At 41.5% G+C, this 22,570-nt stretch overlaps 3 protein-coding genes across 8 annotated transcripts in view; 2 read left to right on the top strand and 1 right to left on the bottom strand.

Annotated features, from left to right (window-relative positions):
* PLEKHH2 (pleckstrin homology, MyTH4 and FERM domain containing H2) overlaps window positions 1-6,241 on the bottom strand; it is a 58,103-nt gene extending 51,862 nt beyond the window's left edge. For 5 of the 6 annotated variants that reach the window (XR_001874198.1, XM_017811628.1, XM_017811624.1 and 2 more), the window contains exons 1-2: window positions 6,187-6,235; window positions 1,666-1,795 (exon numbers count right to left, since the gene is read on the bottom strand). Coding sequence is in view for 5 of the 6 variants with exons in the window: in XM_017811628.1 (XP_017667117.1) it covers window positions 1,666-1,788 (123 nt within the window). In the remaining variant the exon portion in view is untranslated. Of the gene's footprint in view, window positions 1-1,665; window positions 1,796-6,186 lie in introns of all 6 variants that reach the window. The other variant, XM_017811629.1, reaches the window with a different exon arrangement.
* A 318-nt stretch (window positions 6,242-6,559) lies between these two features.
* The window catches only part of THADA (THADA, armadillo repeat containing), a 172,776-nt gene continuing 156,765 nt past the window's right edge, over window positions 6,560-22,570 (top strand). Inside the window, exon 1 of the mRNA XM_017811614.1 lies at window positions 6,560-6,984. The gene's annotated coding sequence lies outside the window, so the exon portion shown is untranslated. The remainder of the gene's footprint in view (window positions 6,985-22,570) is intronic.
* LOC108495663 (protein NYNRIN-like) lies at window positions 14,959-19,264 on the top strand. Its single transcript, XM_017811615.1, has one exon. The coding sequence runs from the start codon at window positions 15,865-15,867 to the stop codon at window positions 19,048-19,050; it is 3,186 nt and encodes a 1,061-aa protein (XP_017667104.1). The 5' UTR covers window positions 14,959-15,864; the 3' UTR covers window positions 19,051-19,264.

Below are 22,570 nucleotides of genomic sequence, written 5' to 3'. Positions count from 1 at the left end.
CAAAGTGACAAAGTAAGGAGAAGGATTATTTTTCAGGAAGTCTGCTAATGCTCTGCTCAGGAGAGCAATATATCAAATTATCCCAACTGAATACTTGGTGGACCTGTGGTCTTTACCAGAAAATGTTTCTCCCATTTGTAATTCTTGTAAACACTTCACTTTTTCTAAAATTTCTGAGAAAGATAAGGCAAATTAAAACAAGAGGGCAGTAACATGACAAGTGCTTAAGATTTTTTAAACTATTCTGGAGTCATGTTTATCACAGATGTGAGAGCGTAATTTGCCTTGGAGTGCTTTGTTTCAGGCACAGTGTTGAAGATTTGTGATTTTATCCCCCTTATTCTGTTTGTTCAGGGGTTTTTAATGTCAATATTTGAAATTACATGCATATATTTCTGCTAATTTAAGGGGATATTTCTAGCAGTTAACAGCCTGTAAATGCAAACTGTAAAGGAACAAAGTGAAAAGTCAAACAGAAAGCATTAAAATTTCCAAAATATTTTCTTTAAACTCAGATTGTATTGTGAAGGGTTGTTCATAAATCTTAACTTTTTGGTTGCCAAAACTATAATCAGCAGCAGCCACATAAAACATGGTAGTTACGGCTGCTGGAAGGTTCCCAGAAAAGTCATGTCCACTGTTTAGCCACTTCACTTCCATCCAGAATCCAAAAATGCAGTGGTCCAAAAGGAGGAAAGACACAGAACAGATATGTATGATCTAACAGTTCCAACTGTGTAAGCATCCAATAATCTGGTGGAGTGTTACAGAAGACACTGTTGTACTCTTTGATGGATGTTCTCCTCCAAGACCGATGATAGTAACTCATTAACTTATCTGTGAGCCTCGCAAACTGGAATGAAAGACACAAGTAGCTTTCCTTTTTTATTTTTTTTTTTTATTCTTAAATGAAATTTTAAAGGATGGCTTTTGAACAGCTTATTGTTCTTTCAAAACCGAATATTCTGCAATACCTCTTCAATGAGGGTTTGCCATACAGAAAAATTGCAAGATTAGGTAAACAATTTAGAGTTTCTACCTACACTGCTTTCTAATAGCAATAAAGTATATATTTAAACAGTATTCTTCAAATTAAATGATACGATACTTTTCAACTTCCTGGGTCCCCAGACTCAGGTGATGAGCCATAGTTGGAAGTGTCTTATTATAGGAAAATAAAATCTGGTAAATGACACGATTCAGTCAGGAATACTGGGGGAAATAATACTTCTGGATTTTCTCTGCAATGATTTCTTAAATACTCAATAAATGTGTTAAATACTAATTTCAATGTTGTAAAAGTGATTACTGGATACATATTTTTTTTCTGCAGGAGAGTTGCCAGTGNACATCTTAAATACTCAATAAATGTGTTAAATACTAATTTCAATGTTGTAAAAGTGATTACTGGATACATATTTTTTTTCTGCAGGAGAGTTGCCAGTGCGCTCTTATTTGAAAATGAACATTTTTTTCTGGCAATTCTGATGTGTGAAATTCTTTTACAGCATTAAAACATACCTGTTGTCCATATATTTTGTTTTAAAATGCTATTTTTCCCTTTCTGAAAAAACCTCAGTACTTGTAATCTCAAACCATGACATGTGATCAGCCCCCATTATAAAATAATTTATACAGCATTAAAATTCATATGATGAGACCTACCTTTTCCGCTAGCAATTCTCTGATCTTGCTTGCTTGGAGACGAAATTTCATTAACTGTGACTCCAAAGTTAAACATCTTTCCTTCCAGTTTACAGTACCTTCTGGGTCTGAAAGTTCAGCCATATTTATGCTGGAAAAAAAAAAAAGGGAAAAAATCCCCATATCAAATTGAGTATATATTTAACGTCTGACTTTTTTTAGTGTACATACTAACCTATTTTTTATAAATCTTAAGAATGTCCCCAAATTTTATACATGTACAGTTTCATAAAACTTAGTAAAAATACATTAGTTTACAAAAGCCCTAATCATAACTATCAAATTCTGAAATCCGTGTTGCTAATATTTAGTTTTATCACATTTTAATTTCTCCTAAAATTTTGGGGCTGCAATTAGTTTTCCTTGATAAGCAGTGACACTTCACAGATCTTAATCTTCAGTTACTGTATGTATCCTTTCTTACGCAGGAGAGGCTTGTAAGGAACTGAGCTTTTGCTTAGAAAATGCCTTACATAGGTGTAACTACCTGTATGTTAGTAGAACATTTGGTTTTATGTAAGTTAAATGTTTGGCAGATGACTCTTTTAGAAGTGTTTTAAAATTCTTACGTCTAATCAAATTGCATTTAAAATTTAATATCCTTAATGAGATGCAAAGGGGAGTTTCTGGTTCCAAATGCAAAGGCAGGTGAGCAAATGGTTCCTAATGGACCTCTCACATGAAAAACAATCCCTTTGCATTAGCTGTTGAAGACAGGACATCCTGGTTCATGCATGTTTTGGTTTCAAATCTGTGCTTTTATCCCCATTTAACAGCTCATGTCTTCTGGAAATTAAACTCAATGCCTTTCTGGACAAGCAGTACTGGAAAAATTATTCAGGATGAGAACTGGCTCATCATGGTTTGAGTCTGAGAAGCCAAGAAAATCATCTGTGTGCAAGCAGAAGGACTGGGCTCTGTTGCGTTCCAAGTGTTTGTAGACAGTTTAATAAAGAGTAAGTGGAAGGCTGAATGTAACCATTCAGTCTAAGAAGTTCCCTTGCTAAGCAAAGGCCCTGGCCTTTGCAGGGCTTTGAACATTTAGGTGTGGCTTTGAAAATGAAGCCTGAATAGCTCTTAAGTATCCAATTTATCTCAGAAATAACAAACAGATATAAAAACTCCATTCAGTGGAAGATGGAAGATAACAACAAAGAAAAAACTACAAGTCATAAAGTTATACTGCATGTTTGTCACCTATGCCACGAAAAGTGAGATCCTCACAAGGAAAGGCAAGTAGCCACCATTTTCAGTGTGACAAAGGAGGCTGACACAGGAAAATCATGCATAATACAGATCTCCATACTGCAAGTCTTGACACAGCATGGATTAATTAACACCTTGGAGAGCCCCCCTCCCCATGACTACTCCAGAACTTCAGAAACCTAGGTTCAAGTACTTCCCTTCCTCCCAGTGTTGGAGGAGGAAGCCCCAGTTGAAACCCCTCAGCTGGAGCTGGACCTATGCATTTATCTTTTCCACTGCTTCTGACAACAGAAAGAAAAAAGGTAAAGGCAAAGCATCACAAGACAGATCGAAGTCATGAGCAGGATTCCAAAAAGGTCTTCACTTTCCTACAGTAATATTTTCTAGTTCTCCTCTAAATTCCCCAAGTCTTGCATTACTCTCAAGTTCATCATAGCTCAACAGGTGAAATACTGGCTCAAAATTTTCTTCCTTGTCACATACCCTAATTTCCTTGTTTTTTTTTCATTCCATATCTTAAGTTAGAAGAAAAATTAGGAAAGAAAAACTGAATAAAATTTGTCAGTTTTTCACCACAATCACTTGTCTGAAGATAACCGCTCCATTCTTGGCTCTTTCTTCCTCTTGGTCCGGCAGACTATGATTCAAGCTGCTAAGCCAGAGGTTACAACCATCCCTATTCAGGAATCTCCCACTCAGGAATCCCCATAGAATCACTAGGATTTTAAGCATGTTAATAAGATAGCTTCCTGAGTCGATCCTAAAACACCTGAGTTCTAAAAATTAAGTACACAAGCATTTCAACTGCTATCCTTTGAGGTGACCAAGACACTTATTGTGTCTTTTACCATTCCCCCCATCTTTTAAGCTTGGCAGAAAATTCCTTGGACTGTCAGGGAAGCAAGTTGCTCACCATCGTCCCATCCCTAATCCATGCTCTTCTCTCCTTATGCAGAGTCCTCCCGTTCTAAGGGAAAAGGTGGCACTTCCAAGCAGCAGCTTCTCCTACTTTACAGAGGGAAGAAGTAGTTTCAGCTGCAGGTTGATCTGGACAGACAGCCTGGACTCTGCTCTCCTAAGTAATGAGGAGTGGCAGTTTACTATTACATTGTCTATTCAGCTACATGAGACAAAAAGGGACGCAGCCAACATCTGGTTAACAGTGGGATATTTCAGTGTTTGTGGCAGTGAAAACCCAAACGGATCAAGCAATGAAAGAATTTTTGCTTTCGGTAGGGCACAATATTACAGGGTGGAGTTAAAATGTTTGTCTTTCAACAGACAAAGCATTTGAGTAGATGGATTTCTGGCAGTGAACAGTGTGTCCAGCCAAGTAGTTTCTCAATGTCCAAGCTAATTAATATTCCACTGTATAAACATTACAGATAAAAAGATTGAAAATAACCTTTTTTATGGTGGGTTGTTTGCTAGAGATCGTAATAATTTACTTCGCATTTTCCAACAAGCCAGTGGGTTCTGAAAATATTTACAGGCACATAATACACTGTTTACAATTGCAGAGTGAATGATCTTACTTAGAATCAATGACTTCCTGTTTCTTGTCTGATTCCCCAAGGGAGGAAAAAAATGAGTTCATCTCTCTTGGCTTAATAGAGTACTCTGAATCAGCACTCAAACCTACTCAGAGTCCGCCCCTTCTTCCTGCTCCAGTTCCCACCGCAAAGCCCTCCATATCCCCTGAGTCTTTAAAAATTAAATCTTTTGAAAAGTAAACTAAAAAAGCGCACATTAAAGCCTTAAGTTCTAATTATGTCATCAAAAATTAATTGAGACAAGTTTGACAAGTCTGGAAAGATTAAATTCGTCATTTTCATTTTTTAAGTTTATAAACCGCTTTCTAGGCTTCAAGAAGTCAGAATGTCACATTCTCCCCAAAGGTATTGATATAATTTCCTTTTCTTTGCCGTCTGCTTGGAAATTATCAAAATATATTTCAGGGGGAAGGAGGCAACAGTGTTCTACCGTTTTGAAGCATGTTAAAAAATTTACATATTCCTTAGCATACTGTCAAGTGTTTTCCTCAGTTTTGAACAAAACTGAGTGTTTAGTTAACTAAATGCTTCACATTCTGTCCATATGTTCTGGATGTCCTTTCTGTGCTGGAGAAAGCTTGGTAAGTTCTGCTTCGACAGGTGTGGGTTTGCACAGTATAAGTGCAAATATATACTTCACCATCCCAAAATGTTCACCACCCCAAATCCATTTGGACTATACCTCTCGAATTTCAGGTCCCTTTCTTCCACCTTTTCATTGACACTTAAAAATTTTTCTGGAGCCATAAAGGTTGGACTGGAGAAGGGAAATAATGAGACAGAAACTGGACCTGTTTAGGAATCAAGGAAGTCATTCTCAGGTTTGTTGCTAGCCAGGGCCCTTACTCACCTCCAAACACTGGTAACTTTATTTTCCATTTGACTCATTTTGCATAATTCTGTGTTTAGACAAACTGTAGCCTAAACTGTTTAAAACTTCCTTCAAAATCTCATTTATGAAATCTCATCCTACTGCTTCCTACATATTGAGAAGTTTGGTTCCAATATATTGAGAAGTTTGTTGTGAAACAACACAGTCAGCCAGGGCCTCCCACCCCAGTCCCAGGCACAGACCCCTGCAAGCCCCCCTGATTTCAGGGGCCAGGCTGCCTGCTCCCAGCTCATTACTGCCTGCTCAGCTTCCCAGGGAAATGGCACAACAGAGGGTTCATCTGCATCTGCATTTGACCAGTGTCAAATGTGTGCAGCAAACAACATCAAAGCATACAAGATCATTTTATGTCCTTTGCCTGATGACAGCAATTTTTAAGATCGCAGTGTCACATCACACTAAGTACCCATGTTTAATTTTTACGTCGCATTCCGAAATCTGGCAGTGTAGGTATTTCAAAAGTATCTTCATTTCGGTCGTTTGTTTAGGAGTTGTGTTCTTCCTGCTCTTCTATTTTTGGGACGGCAGCAGGGATGCGGTAGCGGCACTGCCAACTGGACGAGAAGAGCCTGGAACCCACGGGACCTACATCGCCCTCAAGCCCGCCAGTCCCCGCCGCGGGGACACCGCCCGCGGCACCCCGTGGTCCTGCCGTGACCCGACACACCGCGCTGACCCGACACAGCATCCCCCGAAGCCACCCGACGGTGTCACCCGGGGGGCACCGCGTCGCCTGTGCCGCCGCGCCCCCGCCGCCGGGGAGCGACACCCGGCCGGGAAAGAGCCGGGCTCGCGAAGGGAGGGAAGGGGGCAGCGAAAGGGAGGTCAAACCTGGCCGGCCGTGGCTCGCCGCGCCGGGCGCCGTCCGGGCTGTGGGCGCTGCCCGCGCCCCTCGGCGCCCGCCCCGCCATCCCCGCGGCGAGCGGCGCGGCCGCCTGAGCGACGGCCGAGGCGGCCACTGAGGAGCGGGGCCGCCCCCGGCGGGGCGCCCGGGCGGGGTTTGCGAGGCTCGGCCGCCCCGGGAGCCGGCGGGAGGTTCAGAGTTGGGGGCCCTTCCCGGGAAGCGGAGCGGGGTGGTCCGGCCGCGTTGTCCTGCCGGCGGGACGCGCTCCCGGGGCCGCCGCCTGCCCCGCGTGCTCCGGCCCCGGCGGGAGCGCCCGGACGGAGGGCGGGGGGAGGCTGGCTGGAGCCAGCGCTGCGAGGGGAAGGCTGGCAGAGGGGTCCCAGGAAGGGACGGCCTGCCTGTAGTCCTTCCCCGTACCAGTTTTTTTAAGTTCCTTTGTGAATTAGGAATTTTTCCTGTTAATTTCGGAGACGATGTTAGGAAGAAGCGTCCGCTTGCCCTGCCGTTCCTCGGCTCCTCGGCTTACCGCAATTCAAATTCCACACCATGTGGAAGGTCATTTGTCAAGTACAAACCGGAGGGTTGGAACCGTGCAGCCCCCGCGGCAGTGCTGGGGATATTATGGGCTGAGTGGGTCCCGCAGAGCTGTCCTGTCCTATTGGTAACAACACACTTTGTGTTTTAGTTCCAGCTGGGGTGAAGCAGCAGGTGCGTGTGCTGGTGGGTCGTGCTGTCATCCCGCTGTTGGTCCCCTACGGTTGAAAAGAGCTGAGAGTGTATCTCAGGTAACCGGTCGTCTTTGTGTTTTTTAAAAGACTGCCTAAAGTATTAAAAAGCATTTGGAAAAATTAATTATGCTTGTCTGGCATGTACAGAAATCTTCCTCGTACACACATTGATTTGAATTGAGATTTAGGGCTTGTATTTTGTTTGGGTTGTTACTTAGGGAGGCAAAATGTTTTACAGACTCTTCTGGTGCATAAACAAACCACACCTCTCCCTTCCTCTGGTGGCTATTTCTAATGTAGGTGTGCAGACTAAACTGTTTTTTCACATTCATCTGTGAGTCATTGGAAGTGCAGTTTTTCAGTTTGAAAAAAATAAAAAGGTCTTAAAAGCTCAAATATTCCCCATCTGGTTATTATACACAGAATTTCATTTTTTCCTATTCAGTTCAGTACAGCCTCCAATTTTCCACTCACTTGCAGTGACCTTAAAGTATCCCAGCAACTTTCCTGAAACTGCTTCATTTGCTGGTACTTTCCTAAGTGCCTCATGTATTTTTTTAACACTGGTCGCTGAAAAAATGTATTAAAACCATGATTGGTCGTATAGCAAGAAGTGCATTGTTTTCTACCCTATACTTTCTGTCTAGAGTGTTCAATCTACATTAAAAACATTTAAATTAAAAAAAAATTTAGATTATAAGATCTAGCTAAAAGAATCAAGATCAACATTTAGTTCCCAACAAACACTATACCAAATGCTTTAGCACTGGCCTTTAATGAAAACTTTGACCATATTGTAAACTTCAATAGTGACATGCTCTCTTTGGGTACACCCAAGTGTGCAGAAAGCTTTTGAATCCAGAGTGCACAGAACTAGCGGAGGCTACGGGAATGACGTGCTTGGACCGCAAGAGGGAGAGCAAAGCCTGCTCACTCAGTGAGTGTTTTTGTCAGGTTTTTTTGTGTATTGACATTTTCTCTGCCCTCGAGTAATAAAAATGCTTTACAGTCATGCAGCTCTCGATACCAATACGTAAAGAGGCGTACAAAAATATTCTGGAAGAAGGAATAGGGGTATTCAGGATTTTCTCTTAACTGCCCTTAGCTGTGAAGTATGTAGAAGTGGCTAGAATGTGTGGTCAGTTACTGATGGAACTAAAATTACCAGTGGAACAACTGGGATGCATAGAATGAAACATAACTTTGTTTTGTAATTAGAAAGCAAGATGGAAAGCCATAAATCTTCCAGGCAAAAACACAGAAAACTATTATATATGTAAACACAATCTCAGGAAGAGAATTCTTTCTCCTTACTGTTCTCACTGATGGAAGTTACATGCAAGCAATAAAAAACCTGCAAAAATTCTTGCAAATATGTGCAGAAAATGCAAAAAACCTGACAGGCAGTACATTGTAGAAGAAAACTGCAAGACCAGGTATTTGCACTTTGGAATGATCATCTGTTAACTGGCTCACTACAGCAGTAAACCAAAGTCAAAACATTATGAAATATTTCCCTCTCTAATGAGGACTCCTAAGTATTAGCCTCCCTGTGGGCTGAAGATGTGTGTCACGGGCTTCTTTACTGTAATGGACTTAATGCAAGAAAGTAAATTCTTTGTTATCTTACTAAACAATAACCTCATTTGTTTTAAAGTATTATGAAGATTGTATTGCAAAACATCTACTCCAGAGGATGGAAGCTAATCCAAAAAATGCCAGTAGCTACATTCTAGAGATGATCAAGTTGTCATCGAACCTGCAACTAGAATGTAAAATTTTGGGTTTATGAGACTTTCCTGCATATGTAGAACATGATGGACATGCTGGATCAGAACCTTACCCTGTCATGACAAAAGGAGTTCTTCTGGTCCTTTCTCACATCGATAAGCATTGCAACCATTTAAGTTTAGGTATTTCAGATTGGCATGTGTGTCTACAATTGGAAATATATGCCAGGAAACATTTTGTGTCTTCTCTTGAATTCATTTTTGTGTGGATTCTTTGGAAAGATGATATATATACTTGAGACTTGCAATAGAAAAAATATTTTTTATACTAGTTGCAATTACAAAACTGTGATATAAATAAATAGATCATTTTCAAGTGATGTTCAAATTAATTTAAAAGTATCTTGCTCTTTCTTAACAAAAAACTTTAAAGGGATTATGTAAGTGGAGGAGGGGAAGGGAGAAAGATCATGCCTGTTCAATTATTATCATTATGATATGACTTAAAATATTGCTGTTTTAAGGTTACAGTTTGTCTTTCTGTGACAGAAAAAAGGCATTTTATCTAAATAGCCCCTAGTATTTGTGCTTTGGTACCTTTGAATGGAAGAATCTGGGGTTACTTTAGTTACTAATAAAGGTTTTTTCTATTTAAGAAAACTACGGTTTATGAGAAGCTCCATGTCTCACTTTAACTGCTTTTTAATTGTTTGGCGCCACATAGTGGGAAAATTCTATATTGCTCTAAATAATCAATTTCTGAGAGTTTTCAAACTATGAGATTATCGTCTCCCTCTGAAAGAAACATAAAATATTAAATATTCTACGTACTGATATACACATATCTCAAGAAGACTAGAATTTATAGCTTGAACATTAAAGTTTCCATGGGTTAGAATATTTCCTTTAAGAAGAATTTTCACTGGTGGATCTTGATTTGTCAAAACTGTAAAGTCTGTGAGCGTAAATCCAGTGCTTAGAAAAAAACTTCTGATGAATAGCAGAAATATGCTGGGACATCCCAATAAAAATGGGATGAGCAGGACGTCAGAGCAGAAGGTCAGCCAACCTGGTACCCAGTCACTTGGCTGTTGTCCTCAGGCAGGGCCCGGGGAAGTTAAGTGTCATTACCCCAGAATACTGTCCCAGTCTCCAATGGTTCAGAGACTTCGTGAGGCAGAAGTTTTGTGTTTTGAAACCTTTGCTGTTTTTTTTTGTTTGTTTTTCTCCCATGATTTAGCCCAGCTGCTTTTGAACAAATGTGATTTTCAAGATCCAAAATGTCCCAGGATGATGATCTCTGTGGTTTAAATAATTCATTTAGTTTTGGACATGCCACCTGCTTGTTGCACTTGATGCCTCTAAATTTTTGCAGAGACAATGAAAGTGTTCTTAGACATTTCTGTCATGTTCCATTTTCTGTTTGAGAGCAAAGTTACAAATTCACTTTAATGGTTACACAGAGAGGTGCCCCTCTCTACCTTTGGCAATCCTTCTTACCCTACTCCACACCTCTGGAAGTCCTACTACATTCTTCTTTTGTAGGGATGAACAATGCACACAGTGTTCAAGGTGTAGGTATATTTATGCAATGACATAGTGATGCTTTCTTGGTTGTTTTTTATTCTCTCCCTAGAAATTTCTAGTACTACGATCCTGTTTTGGTCTCTGGCAAGATCTCTGGCACGCAGCAGAGCAGATCAGAGTCACAGCACCAGTAATTCAAGGGTCTGTTGCTCCTTACCAGCAGATCACAAATTATGAAAACAGAGTTACTTTACCTTTTCAAAGCAGTTAAGCCTCGAAACCCCAGCCTGCTGAGCTGCTCAATGGTGGTATGTGAGCTAGTTCTAAGTAAGTTATTTTGAATACTGGAAACTTGGTGCTCTTAGAGAAACAAAGCAATTAAAATGTATGGGTGTGGCATGCTATAATTTAATTTCTTGAGGTGCCTCTTTGCTTTCATTGAACTACAAAGTACAGATTCTTCAGGTGTTACCTGACAGCTCCCTGGCACTGATGCTTTCCCTAACTGGAAAACCTTGGGGAAAGTAAAGCTCTTTTGGAAAGCAGAAAGTTACTGGAAATAGTATTACAGAAAATGATCTGGAACCTTGAAAAGGTTTTCTGAAGTTGGGTAGCCTGTAGAAAGAGGATCTTACTGAATATAAAATATGCAGGTATTGCATTGGGCTGAAGGAACTTTGCTTACACTAAATGAGGGTGTATTGTCTGATTTGTCTGGAAGATTAAATCACTTGTGAGCATTCAGTCTCTCTTTGAGCTGAAGAGGATCCAGCATTTAGAGTAGATCACTGCGACAGGTAGTGCCAAATAACACCATCGATTTCCTAGAAGTAGCTGAACCCAAAACAGAGGGAAAAGTCAGCCAACTAACAGTTAAAAACTCAAGTTATTTTCCTCGTGTTTGTATGTAGTTAAGCCTTTTCTCAATTCCTTTGGCCATTACCATGTCAGAAGGTACTGTGAAGCTTCAGTGTTAAAGGGGGATCCAGAAGTTTGTTGAAAGCCCTGAGCAAACTCTTGTGGCCTCTAGCAGCTTTAGATTGCTAAGAAAATCACTATTGGGTGAAAGTCAAGTGGCAATATTTTTCTCCCTTTTCCTTGCCCAAATGTTGTTGCTCTTAAATCTTTGTGGAAGCATAACTGCTATGTTGAGCTGGCATTTTACAACAGCCCCTTTTGCAATAACCATTTTAAAAATGAGTGCAAGATTCCCCTTTTGCTGGATACAACTCACGGATTCAGGAAAGACCATCCCCATTTGATAGTTCTATCACTTGCCAGTTATGTACTTGTTACGTACATTATATTCACATGCGGCCTGGGAGGATTGAGAAAGGCACAGCACGTGGATGTTGAAAACTAAAAAAAACAAATCTGCTCTGGCAACAAATGAAACCAGAGAATCATAGAATGGTTTGGGTTGGAAGGGACCTTAGAGATCATCTAGTTCCAACCCCTCTGCCATGGGCAGGGACACCTTTAACTAGATTAGGTTGCTTAGAGCTCCATCCAGCCTGGCCTTGAACACTTCCAGGAAAGAGGCAACCACAGCTTCTCTGGGCAACCTGTTTCAGTGTCTCACCATCATTACAGCAAAGAATTTCCTCCTAATATCTAATGTAAACCTACTCTCTTTCAGTTTGAATCCATTCCCCCTTGTCCTGTCAGTATGTGCTCTTTAAAAGATCCCTTTCCAGCTTTCTTGTAGGCTCCCTTGTGGTACTGGAAAATGTATAAATGTATAAATGCTTATATATAAAAAATAGCTGGGTTTGGTTAATAATTCTATAATTTTAGAAAATGCAGAAGTGCTGACAAATTACGAACTGCTGTAAAGGATTGAGAGGTATGGTTAAGAGGAAAGAAACAAATGGAGGATGCTTTTCAAAGTAAATTTATTGGATTTTTGTGAAGTGTTTAGTCAAGCTCTTTTCTACTCCTTGGAAAAAGGATTTTGCCTGTACGAGCTTGATTTGTGTTGGATGCTTTACTGGGGTTTGCTTCCTCTGGCTCTGAAACGTCGTCAGCTCTGGAGTGGCTCTGCTAAGCTGCTGTGTGTGGTAAGGGCATGCGACAAATTAAGCTCTGAAAGACTCAACATCCATTTAAAACTGCTGAGGACACTCAGGAACTGAGGAGAGTAGCTGTTTGGAGAGAAACACATGTATCATGAGATACATCAAAGTTACCACCAATTTTTCCCAAAGTTGAGAATATGTTTTAAAATAAAGAAAGCTAATTGTGCTTTACAAAGGCCAGCGACCCTGGGGCGAGTCCAGAGACAGGCAACGAAGCTGGTGAAGGGTCTGGAGCGCACGTTCAGTGTTGAGTGGCTGAGGGAGCTGGGGGTGTTTAGCCTGGAGAAAAGGAGGTTCAGCGGTGACCTTATCACTCTCTCCAACTCCCTGAAAGGAGGTTGGAGTAAGGTGGGGGTCGGCCTCTTCTCGCAGGCAACCAGCTGTATCCGTAAAAGGACGACAGGACAATAGAGGACGAGAAGAGATAGTCTTAAGCTGTGCCAGGGGACGTTTAGGTTGGACATTAGGAAGAAGTTCTTCACAGGAACGGTGATTAGGCATTAGCATGGGCTTTCCAGTTTGTATTTCATTGCCTTCAAGAACGTTCCCTTATCCCTGCCTTTGAAAACCCTTTAACCCTAAACCCTTTAATCTTTAACTGGCCCCCTCAGCCTCTTAAAGCTTTGATTTTCTTCTAGGCTTTATCCCACCTCTCATTTTATTTTTATTTATTTCCTCCTGGAAGTTCCACCTCCCATTTAACCCCTCCAAAATTAAGCTTTTTCTATTTAAAAGCACCTCCCTGCACAGTCAGCTCTGCCTGTGGGACTCCAACTGTTGAAACCATCCTCTGTACTCATTTTTGGCCATAATATAACAAATCACTTCATTCCCGTTGAATTTTTTTTCCCTTTGGCTTTCTCAGCTCACCAGTCATTTACCACTTTTTGCTTTTCATTGCAGAGTCTCTTGAGAAATTTCAGCACCCATTTTAGAAGAAACTGGTTTGCTGGAAATCCTCCTGAAGGGCACCTGGAACAAGTGAAAGGAACTTTTCCCTCAGATTTCTCTCAATCCAGGCTGTGTGCAGGCAATGGAAAGTTCAGCTGGGCAAAAAGCCAAGCGCAGATTTTTTTTTTTTGCATGATGTTCACATGTTCTTATCATGTTCTATATAACATGCAAAGAACATGCTAATATCATGATAAGAACATGTGAACATCATGCAAAAAAGCTTAAATTCTATTTTGGTAAGCATGACAGTCACATGTTCTTAGCATGTTATAAATAACATGCCAAGAACATGCTAACATCATGCTAAGAACATGCTAACGTCATGCTAAGAACATGTGAACATCACGCAAAAATCTTAGATTCTGTTTTGGTAAGCATGACAATCACATGTTCTTAGCATGACGTTAGCATGTTCTGAATAACATGCTAAGAGCATGCTAATGTCATGTTAATAACATGTTAGTGCCATGCTAAGAACATGTGAACATCATGCAAAAAATCTTAGGTTCTATTTTTGTAAGCATGACAGTCACATGTTCTTAGCATGATTTAAACATGTTGTAAATAACATGCTAAGAACATGCTAACGTCATGCTAAGAACATGCTAAGAACATGCCAAGTACATGCCAAGAACATGCCAGGAACATGCTAAGAACAAGCTAAGAACACGTTAAGAACATGCTAAGAACACGTTAAGAACATGCCAAGAACACGCTAAGAACATGCTAAGAACATGCATCGGAACATGCTAAGAACATGCCAAGAACATGCTTCGGAACACGCTAAGAACATGCTAAGAACATGCTACAAACACGTTAAGAACATGCCAAGAACATGCTAAGAACACGTTAAGAACATGCCAAGAACATGCTAAGAACATGCCAAGAACATGCTTCGGAACATGCTAAGAACATGCTAAGGTCATGCTAAGAACATGCCAAGAACATGCTAAGAACATGCTTCGGAACATGCTAAGAANCTTCGGAACATGCTAAGAACATGCTAAGGTCATGCTAAGAACATGCCAAGAACATGCTAAGAACATGCTTCGGAACATGCTAAGAACATGCTAAGAACATGCTAACGTCATGCCAAGAACATGCTTAGAACATGCTAAGAACATGCTAACGTCATGCTAAAAACATGCTAAGATCATGCTAAGGTCATGCTAAGAACATGCTAAGAACATGCTAAGAACATGCTAACAAGGGCGGGAATTCGCCATTTTTCCTACACAAGGGCGGGAATCCGCCATCTTACCTACGCGAGGGCAGAAACCGCCATTTTGTCCCCCACCTCTGTACCAATCCCCCTAAAAGGATCTAATGAGTCGCCTTTAAATTCAGACCTGGTATTGACTCATGAGGAAACGGAAAACCCCCTTCCACAATGACAGTTATATCCCCTTAGGGAGACGGCTTTAACGGGAAGACAGGCAGGGGTAGGATTTGTGTCTGTGCCTCTTAGCTCTGGGGATGTAAGAGCTTTTAAAAAGGAAATGGGGAATTTATTAGAAGATCCTATAGGGGTCTCTGAAAGGTTTGATCAGTTTTTGGGACCCAACACTTATACCTGGGATGAAATGCAAGCTATACTGGGTATTCTGTTTACTGTTGAGGAGAGAGGAATGATTAGGGTAGCTGGTATGAGAAACTGGGACCGTCGGCATCAGCAGGGCCCAGCTGCAGACACAAAGTGGCCTGTTGAGAAGCCCAACTGGAATAACCAGAGGGCAGAGGATAGAGCCCAGATGGATGATTTGAGAAGCATGATAGTGCAGGGTATAAGAGAATCTGTCCCTAGGGGACAGAATATAGATAAGGCATTTAAGGAATATCAGAAGAAGGATGAGTCACCCACTGATTGGTTAGAAAGACTGAGAAAGAGTTTCCAGTTGTATTCAGGAATGGATCCTGAAGATGATGCTATGGGACAGGCTGTGTTGAAACTTAGGTTTGTACAAGGGTCATGGGAAGATATTAGGAAGAAGTTAGAAAAGAATAGAGATTGGCAAACGAAAGGGTTGGATTTGTTGTTAAGAGAGGCCCAGGAAGTGTATGTTAGAAGAGATGAGGTGAGAGAGGAAGAAAAGCAGAGGAGGAGAGAGGACATACAAAGGAAGCAAACGAGGGTTTTAGTGGCTGCTATCAGGGGAGAACAGAATAATAATAAGGAACAGAAGAGGAAAGAATCTTTTAGACTTAATGAGCAAGAACAGCCAAGGAGGAACAGAAAGACAAATTTTAATGAAATTGAGTGTCATTACTGTGGCCAGAGAGGACACATTAAAAGAAACTGCAAAAAGAGGCTACAGGATGAGCAGGTCTTTCAAGAAGACTAGCGGGGTCAGGGGCTCTATTTGCTGGGGACCCGGAAAAGTTCAGAGCCCTTGACAAAATTAAAAGTGGGTCCTCAGCAACAAGTTATAGAGTTCCTTGTGGACTCCGGAGCAGAAAGATCTACAGTACAACAACTACCTCAGGGATGCATACTGTCATCCGATAAGGCACAAGTCATTGGAGCAAAAGGGGAGCCTTTTAAAGTGCCCATAATTAAGAATGTTGAAATAGAGGCTTCCAATAAATTTGCTCTGGGAACCTTCTTGTTAGTCCCAGAAGCAGAATATAATCTATTAGGAAGAGATTTAATGGTTGCATTGGGAATTAATTTAGAAGTATCGGAACAGCAACTAAAGGTGAAAATTTATGCCCTTACGGCAGAAGATGAAAATAAAATGAATCCAGAGGTTTGGTATACCCCTGACACTGTGGGGAAACTGGACATTGATCCCTTCGAAATTTCCATAACAGATCCTAATAAACCGATTAGAATAAAGCAATACCCAATCCCTAATGAAGGGAAAATAGGCCTTAAGCCTACCATAGAAAGACTATTGGCAAAAGGGTTACTAGAACCTTGTATGTCTCCCCATAATACCCCTATTCTGCCGGTTAAAAAGCCAGATGGGACCTATCGGTTAGTACAGGACTTAAGAGAAGTAAACAAAAGAACAGTGACAAGATTTCCAGTGGTTGCCAATCCGTACACTTTATTAAGTCAGGTTTCTCCAGAACATCAGTGGTATAGTGTGATAGATTTAAAGGATGGCTTTTGGACTTGTCCTCTTAAAGAGGAGAGCAGAAACTACTTTGCATTCGAATGGGAAGACCCTGATACCCATAGAAAACAACAGCTGAGATGGACTGCTTTACCTCAAGGGTTTACTGAGTCACCTAACTTATTTGGACAGGCTCTGGAACAGTTGTTAGAGTCCTTTAAGACTCGTGATGGAACAGTATTGGTGCGATATGTTGATGACTTGTTGATTGCTGGGAAAGATGCTGAGTCTGTTAGGGAGGAGAGTATTAGACTCCTGAACTTTTTAGGAAGCAAAGGCTTAAAGGTATCCAAGTCCAAGTTACAGTTCACAGAAGAAAAAGTGAGAGATCTAGGACACTGGCTGAGTAAAGGATGTAAGAGATTAGATCCTGAAAGAGTCAAGGGGATATTGTCTATGCCCACCCCTCAAAGCAAAAGGCAGATTAGACAAATTTGGGGTCTTTTGGGGTACTGTAGGCAATGGATAGAGAACTACAGTTATAAAGTGAAGTTTCTGTATGAGAAATTAACTAAAGAAAAATTAGTAAAGTGGAGTGATGAGGATGAAAGTAAGTTAGAGGCATTGAAAGAAGACCTGATGAACTCTCCAGTACTTAGTCTACCAGACATCAGGAAACCTTTTTATCTGTTCGTGAATGTTGAAAATGGAACAGCTTATGGGGTGTTGACTCAGAAATGGGCTGAACACAAGAAACCTGTGGGCTATTATTCAAAAATCCTAGATCCTGTAAGCAGAGGTTGGCCCACCTGTCTACAGGCAGTAGTGGCTACTGCCCTATTGGTGGAGGAGGCTATGAAGGTCACTTTTGGGGGAAATTTAAAGGTATATACTCCCCATGATATCAAAGGAGTGTTGAGACTAAGAGCAGAAAAGTGGCTGACAGATAGCCGATTATTAAAGTACGAGAGTATTTTGTTAAACACCTCTAAGCTGGAGTTGGAAGTAACTCACTTACAGAATCCAGCTCAGTTTTTGTACGGTGAACCCCAGGGAAATGTGGTACATGATTGTTCACAGGTTATAAGCTTACAGACCAAGATTAGGGAGGATCTTGAAGAGGAGGAATTAGACACAGGTGAAAAACTTTATATCGATGGTTCATCTAGAGTTGTGAATGGAAAGAGGAGATCAGGTTATGCTGTAATAGATGGAGTTACTTTTCAAGTTAGAGAATCTGGATCTCTGCAGAATAACTGGTCAGCTCAAATGTGTGAGCTATATGCCCTGTTAAGGTCTCTGCAGCTGTTGGAAGGAAAGGTTGGGACTATATTCACAGACTCTAAATATGCCTTTGGAGTGGTTCACACTTTTGGGAAAATATGGGAAGAACGAGGGTTAACCAATGCTAAGGGCAAAGGATTAGTTCATGAGAGCCTGATTCGAGAGGTGTTAAAAGCTTTGAGAGGCCCAAAGCAGATTGCAGTAGTGCATGTACGAGGTCATCAGAGAGGACTAAAAATCACTGCCAGGGGAAACAACTTAGCTGATGCTGAAGCAAAAAGAGCAGCCTTGCTGGTAGTACAAGAACAGGAAGTGGAGAGTGAGTGTATCCCTAAGTCTTTTAGTAAGCAAGAGAAAGAAAAATTGTTACAAGCAGGCGCAAGAGAAGAGCAAGGGAAGTGGTTACTAGCAGATGGAAGAGAAGTGATTCCCAAGGGTCTTGCTCGCAGAATTATGAATAAGTTACACGAGCAAACACACTGGAGTACCCAGGCCTTGGTAGATCATTTTGAAAATAGATATGTATGTGTTGGAGCGTATGATATAGCCAAAAAGGTCCTAGAAGGATGTCTAACGTGTAGGAAGGTGAATAGAGGATACTTGAGAGAAAAGGTTAATGGAGGAAGGGAACTAGCCAAGAGACCCTTTGAAAGAATTCAGGTGGACTTTACAGAGCTACCTAAGGTGGGGAGGTATCAGTATTTGTTAGTATTAGTAGATCATCTAACACACTTCGTGGAGGCTTTCCCTACTGCTCGATGTACAGCTAAAGTGGTATCTAAGATCTTGCTAGAAGAAATTGTTCCAAGATATGGTGTGGTTAATACAATAGACTCAGACCGTGGGACTCACTTCACTTCTAGAGTAATTAAAGAAGTAATGGAGTCGCTAGGAACCAGGTGGGAATATCACGCTCCTTGGCATCCACAAAGTTCGGGAAGGGTAGAAAGAATGAATGGAGAAATTAAGAAACATTTAACCAAATTGACGTTAGAAACAAAAATGACTTGGGTAAAGTGCCTTCCCCTAGCGTTATTATATGTCAGAACTCAACCTCGTACAGACACAGGGATTTCACCCTTTGAAATGTTGTACGGCATGCCTTATGAATTTGGAACTCCAAGGGATCATCCGAAAGTTGAGGATGCCCTATTAAGAGAATATATTATTGAATTAATGAGAAGAAAACAGGAACTGAGGAAAAAGGGATTAGTAACTCAGAGACCCCCTCTGGACATGGCCATACATAAATTTCAGCCAGGTGATAAGGTATTAATCAAAACCTGGAAAGAAACATCTTTAACTCCAAAATGGGAGGGGCCCTTTGTTGTTCTTCTCACCACAGATACAGCAGTAAGGACAGCTGAGCGAGGGTGGACCCATGCATCACGAGTAAAAGGACCAGTGAAGGATTCAGAGTGGAAAATAACCTCGAGTCCAGGAGACTTACAAATGAGGATCAGACGAGTACAGCCAACAGATGAACCCTGATGGAGAGGTCGCAAGGTCCAGCCTGTATTCTTTCTTTCAGATACCCCAAGAACAAACTTTAAGGAGAGTGCACTTTGTTTCGTGGAACTTAGAAGGAATACCTGAACAGACTGGAGGATCAGGACTATATAGAATAACAGGAACCCAGACTGTATTGCCTTTTTGTTGTGAAGTAGAGACTGACGTACCAGAGGGACGAAACCCACATGGGATACCTTGTATTAAACATCCTGAATCAACGCACTACAGTTGGGTATTGTGTAAATGTAAGAAGTGTGGTAAGAAGTGGCGCTGTGTGTCTATAAGGGGACAACCCAATTGTATGAAGTGTAGGACAAGTTCTGCTGAATCCATAAGGGAACAATTAGCTAGTGCTGAAATAATAAAAGCTTTTTGTGGTTGGGAGTGGTTAGCCCCAGAGACTTGGGAAATTTATGAACATAATTGGAACCGGGCACTGATAGAATTGTGCAGGACTAGATTCTCTTGGAAATTGGAAAAACCAAATCGAAGGAGATATATTGATTTGCTGGGATTAATTAATAGAATCCAAAATTTGGAAACAAACGAAGACGAGTCTCAACCCAAATCAGTGGAAGGAAATTAAGTAGAGTCTGTCCCCTGAAGACTGTCTCTGCTGCCGAGAAGAGACCATAACCTCGTTGTTCCCTGCACAGGAACAGACGAAGGAAGGCAGAGAGATAAACGTGTGGGGAAGTGACCAAATAAGAATCACTGAAAGTAAGGGAAGAGACTCAGACAAAATGAGGAAAAATCGGGTACTAATCATTATTGGAATGGCTTTTATAAGTTCTCTGGGATGTGCCCACCAACCATTTGAATGGACTTTAACCAGGTCCAGAGATTCTAAAGTTGTCCGAAAAGCAGTAACTGCAATAGGTCCTAAATTCAATGTGACAGTTTGTGATTTATTAATGGCCAATATACCTCAGGAATGTGGCAGGGGAGGGAAGAAACCCTCTGTTACAGTAAATAAAGGAGCCACATATTGGTGTCCAACTTCTAATCCAGGGAAGTCCTATTGCAATTATCCTGGGCATTATCACTGCGGGTATTGGGGTTGTGAGACCATAGCTACTGCTTGGAGACCAGAGAGACCCGATAGATACTTACGAGTACAATGGGGACCTCCACACTGTGAGCCCCCTGCATTTGGAGGATTTGTACTCCCTAATGAACCTTCTAATTGTGAGTATCTACAGGTACAAGTCTTGAATCACAAGGACCGGGGGTGGTTGACTGGACGAACATGGGGAGTGAGAGTGGACAGGTTATCTGCAGATCCAGGTGAATATATAACAATAAGGAAACAGCCACTAACTGTTCATTCTCAGTTATTAGGACCTAATTTGGAGATAAAGGAATTCAGGGACAACGGACCAGGAAGAGAAAAGGAGAACGTGAATAAAGTCCTTACTAGCCCAGTGCCACGAGAGTCTAGGAGAATCCAGACTCTTCCTACCAAATTATCTGAAAAAGAAAAGGTATCCCAAGGGGGAGTGGGATCAATGTTGAATATGGTAGAAGCATCCTATAAGGCAATCAATTACACAGACCCTGACATGACTGAATCTTGTTGGTTATGTTACAATGTGAGACCTCCCTTCTATGAGGGAGTAGGATTAAACCTCACTTTTAATCTAAGCACAGAGGATAATCCGAGTCAATGTAGATGGAGTGAGAAGAAAATAGGTCTCACAATGTCACAGGTCAGTGGACGAGGGATGTGTGGGGGGAAGGTTCCTCCAGAAAGTGAAGATCTATGTGGTACTAAAATAGGAAAGCTGGAGGAGGGAAAGAACAAATGGGCTATACCCCACCAAGGTGGGTGGTGGATTTGCTCTAAGACTGGCCTAGTCCCGTGTGTGTCTATTTCTGCATTCAAAAGGAATAATGAGTTCTGTGTTCAGATAACTGTGTTGCCTCATATGTTGTATCGTTCTGAAGAATCTGTTTTCGAGTTTTGGGAAATAAGCAAGCACCGGATACAGAAACGGGAACCAGTAAGTGTAACTATTGCAATGATTTTAGGGTTGGGAGCCACAGGGGCTGGAGTTGCATCTTTGGTGCAACAGAGTCATGGACTGACTGCCTTAAGGGCAGCAGTGGACGAGGATTTGGACAGAATAGAAAGATCCATATCATATTTGGAAACCTCTCTAAATTCCCTCTCAGAAGTGGTCCTACAAAATAGGCGCGGGTTAGATTTACTATTCCTGCAGCAAGGAGGGTTATGTGTGGCACTTGGCGAAGAGTGTTGTTTCTATGCTAACCATTCTGGGGTTATTAAAGAATCTATGACTAAATTACGTGAAGGAATTTTACAAAGGAAAAGGGAAAAAGAAGCTTCACAAAATTGGCTAGATACTTGGAGTAATCAGTTCCCTTGGCTGACAACTTTAATTTCAACCCTAGCAGGTCCTTTAATAATGTTGATTGCTTCACTAATTTTTGGACCTTGTATTCTTAATAAGATTGTAGCCTTTGCTAAGAATAGGATTGAGGCTGTACAAATATTGACAATGAAATAGCAATATGAGGATATGAGTGGGAAGTCCTCTAGTGAGGATCAGGGCTCTCTCTTAGAAGTGGCTAAAGAAGCCGTGATTGAATTTGACCAGCAAATTTATGAGGAAATTAGGAGGGGGGAATTGTTATAAGTAAAACTAGGAAATTTGCTGTTCAGAATATAAAAAGAGTTATGAAGTTATAATGCTGTTACTAACGTTATTACAGCAGTGGCTGTACTTGCAAGTTCAAGTGTTGTGCAATTGTTAACCACGAGATTCATAAGCTGCGGACTACTAAAAACACAACGCAATGATGATTTAGCGCATTGGTGATTATTGTTTTGAAGTTGTCTATTTCAAGGGTATTAATAGAAGGCAATATGGAGACCAGCAGGGGATGGTCGACCACGAGGATCAACCGTCATCCTGGTAGAATTTTCCTGAGTCACGGCCCATAGGGACTGTTGGCCTTTGGACTATTGGTTGATAGCTCCCAGCAACAGCTCTAGCCCGCGAAAAGAGGAACCAACCTGGATTTGGCCCGCGAAAGAGGAACCATACGGAGTTTAGCCCACGAAACCTGGACCAATGGACTGATGAATTGACCTTGGGGGGAGGTGGATAACGAGGGGTATAATAAGTTCCGTTTTCGGTTTCCTAGCGCGGTCTGCGGCAGGAACTTGGGTTTCCTCCAGACACCCGGCTGGCCGTTTTTGCTTATTGGCATTAATAAATATTTGATTCCTTGCAACCTAAATTATAGCCTCGTTTCATCGATATCAGGCATTAGAATCGGCTTTCCAGGGAAGCGGTGGAGTCACCGTTCCTGGAGATGTTTAAGGAAAGACTGGACGGCACTCGGTGCCATCCATGGTCTAGCTGACAAGGCGGTGTTCGGACACAGGTGGACTCGATGATCTCAGAGGTCTCTTCCAACCGAACCGATTCCGTGATTCTGAGTCTCGCGTTGTTGTTTACCTTTTAGTACG

Source organism: Lepidothrix coronata, unplaced genomic scaffold, assembly GCF_001604755.1.
Source record: "Lepidothrix coronata isolate B3197 unplaced genomic scaffold, Lepidothrix_coronata-1.0 Scaffold33, whole genome shotgun sequence".
Taxonomy (NCBI): domain Eukaryota; kingdom Metazoa; phylum Chordata; class Aves; order Passeriformes; family Pipridae; genus Lepidothrix; species Lepidothrix coronata.
Note: the sequence above shows the minus strand (reverse complement) of the source record. Positions and strands in the feature narration are given on the sequence as shown.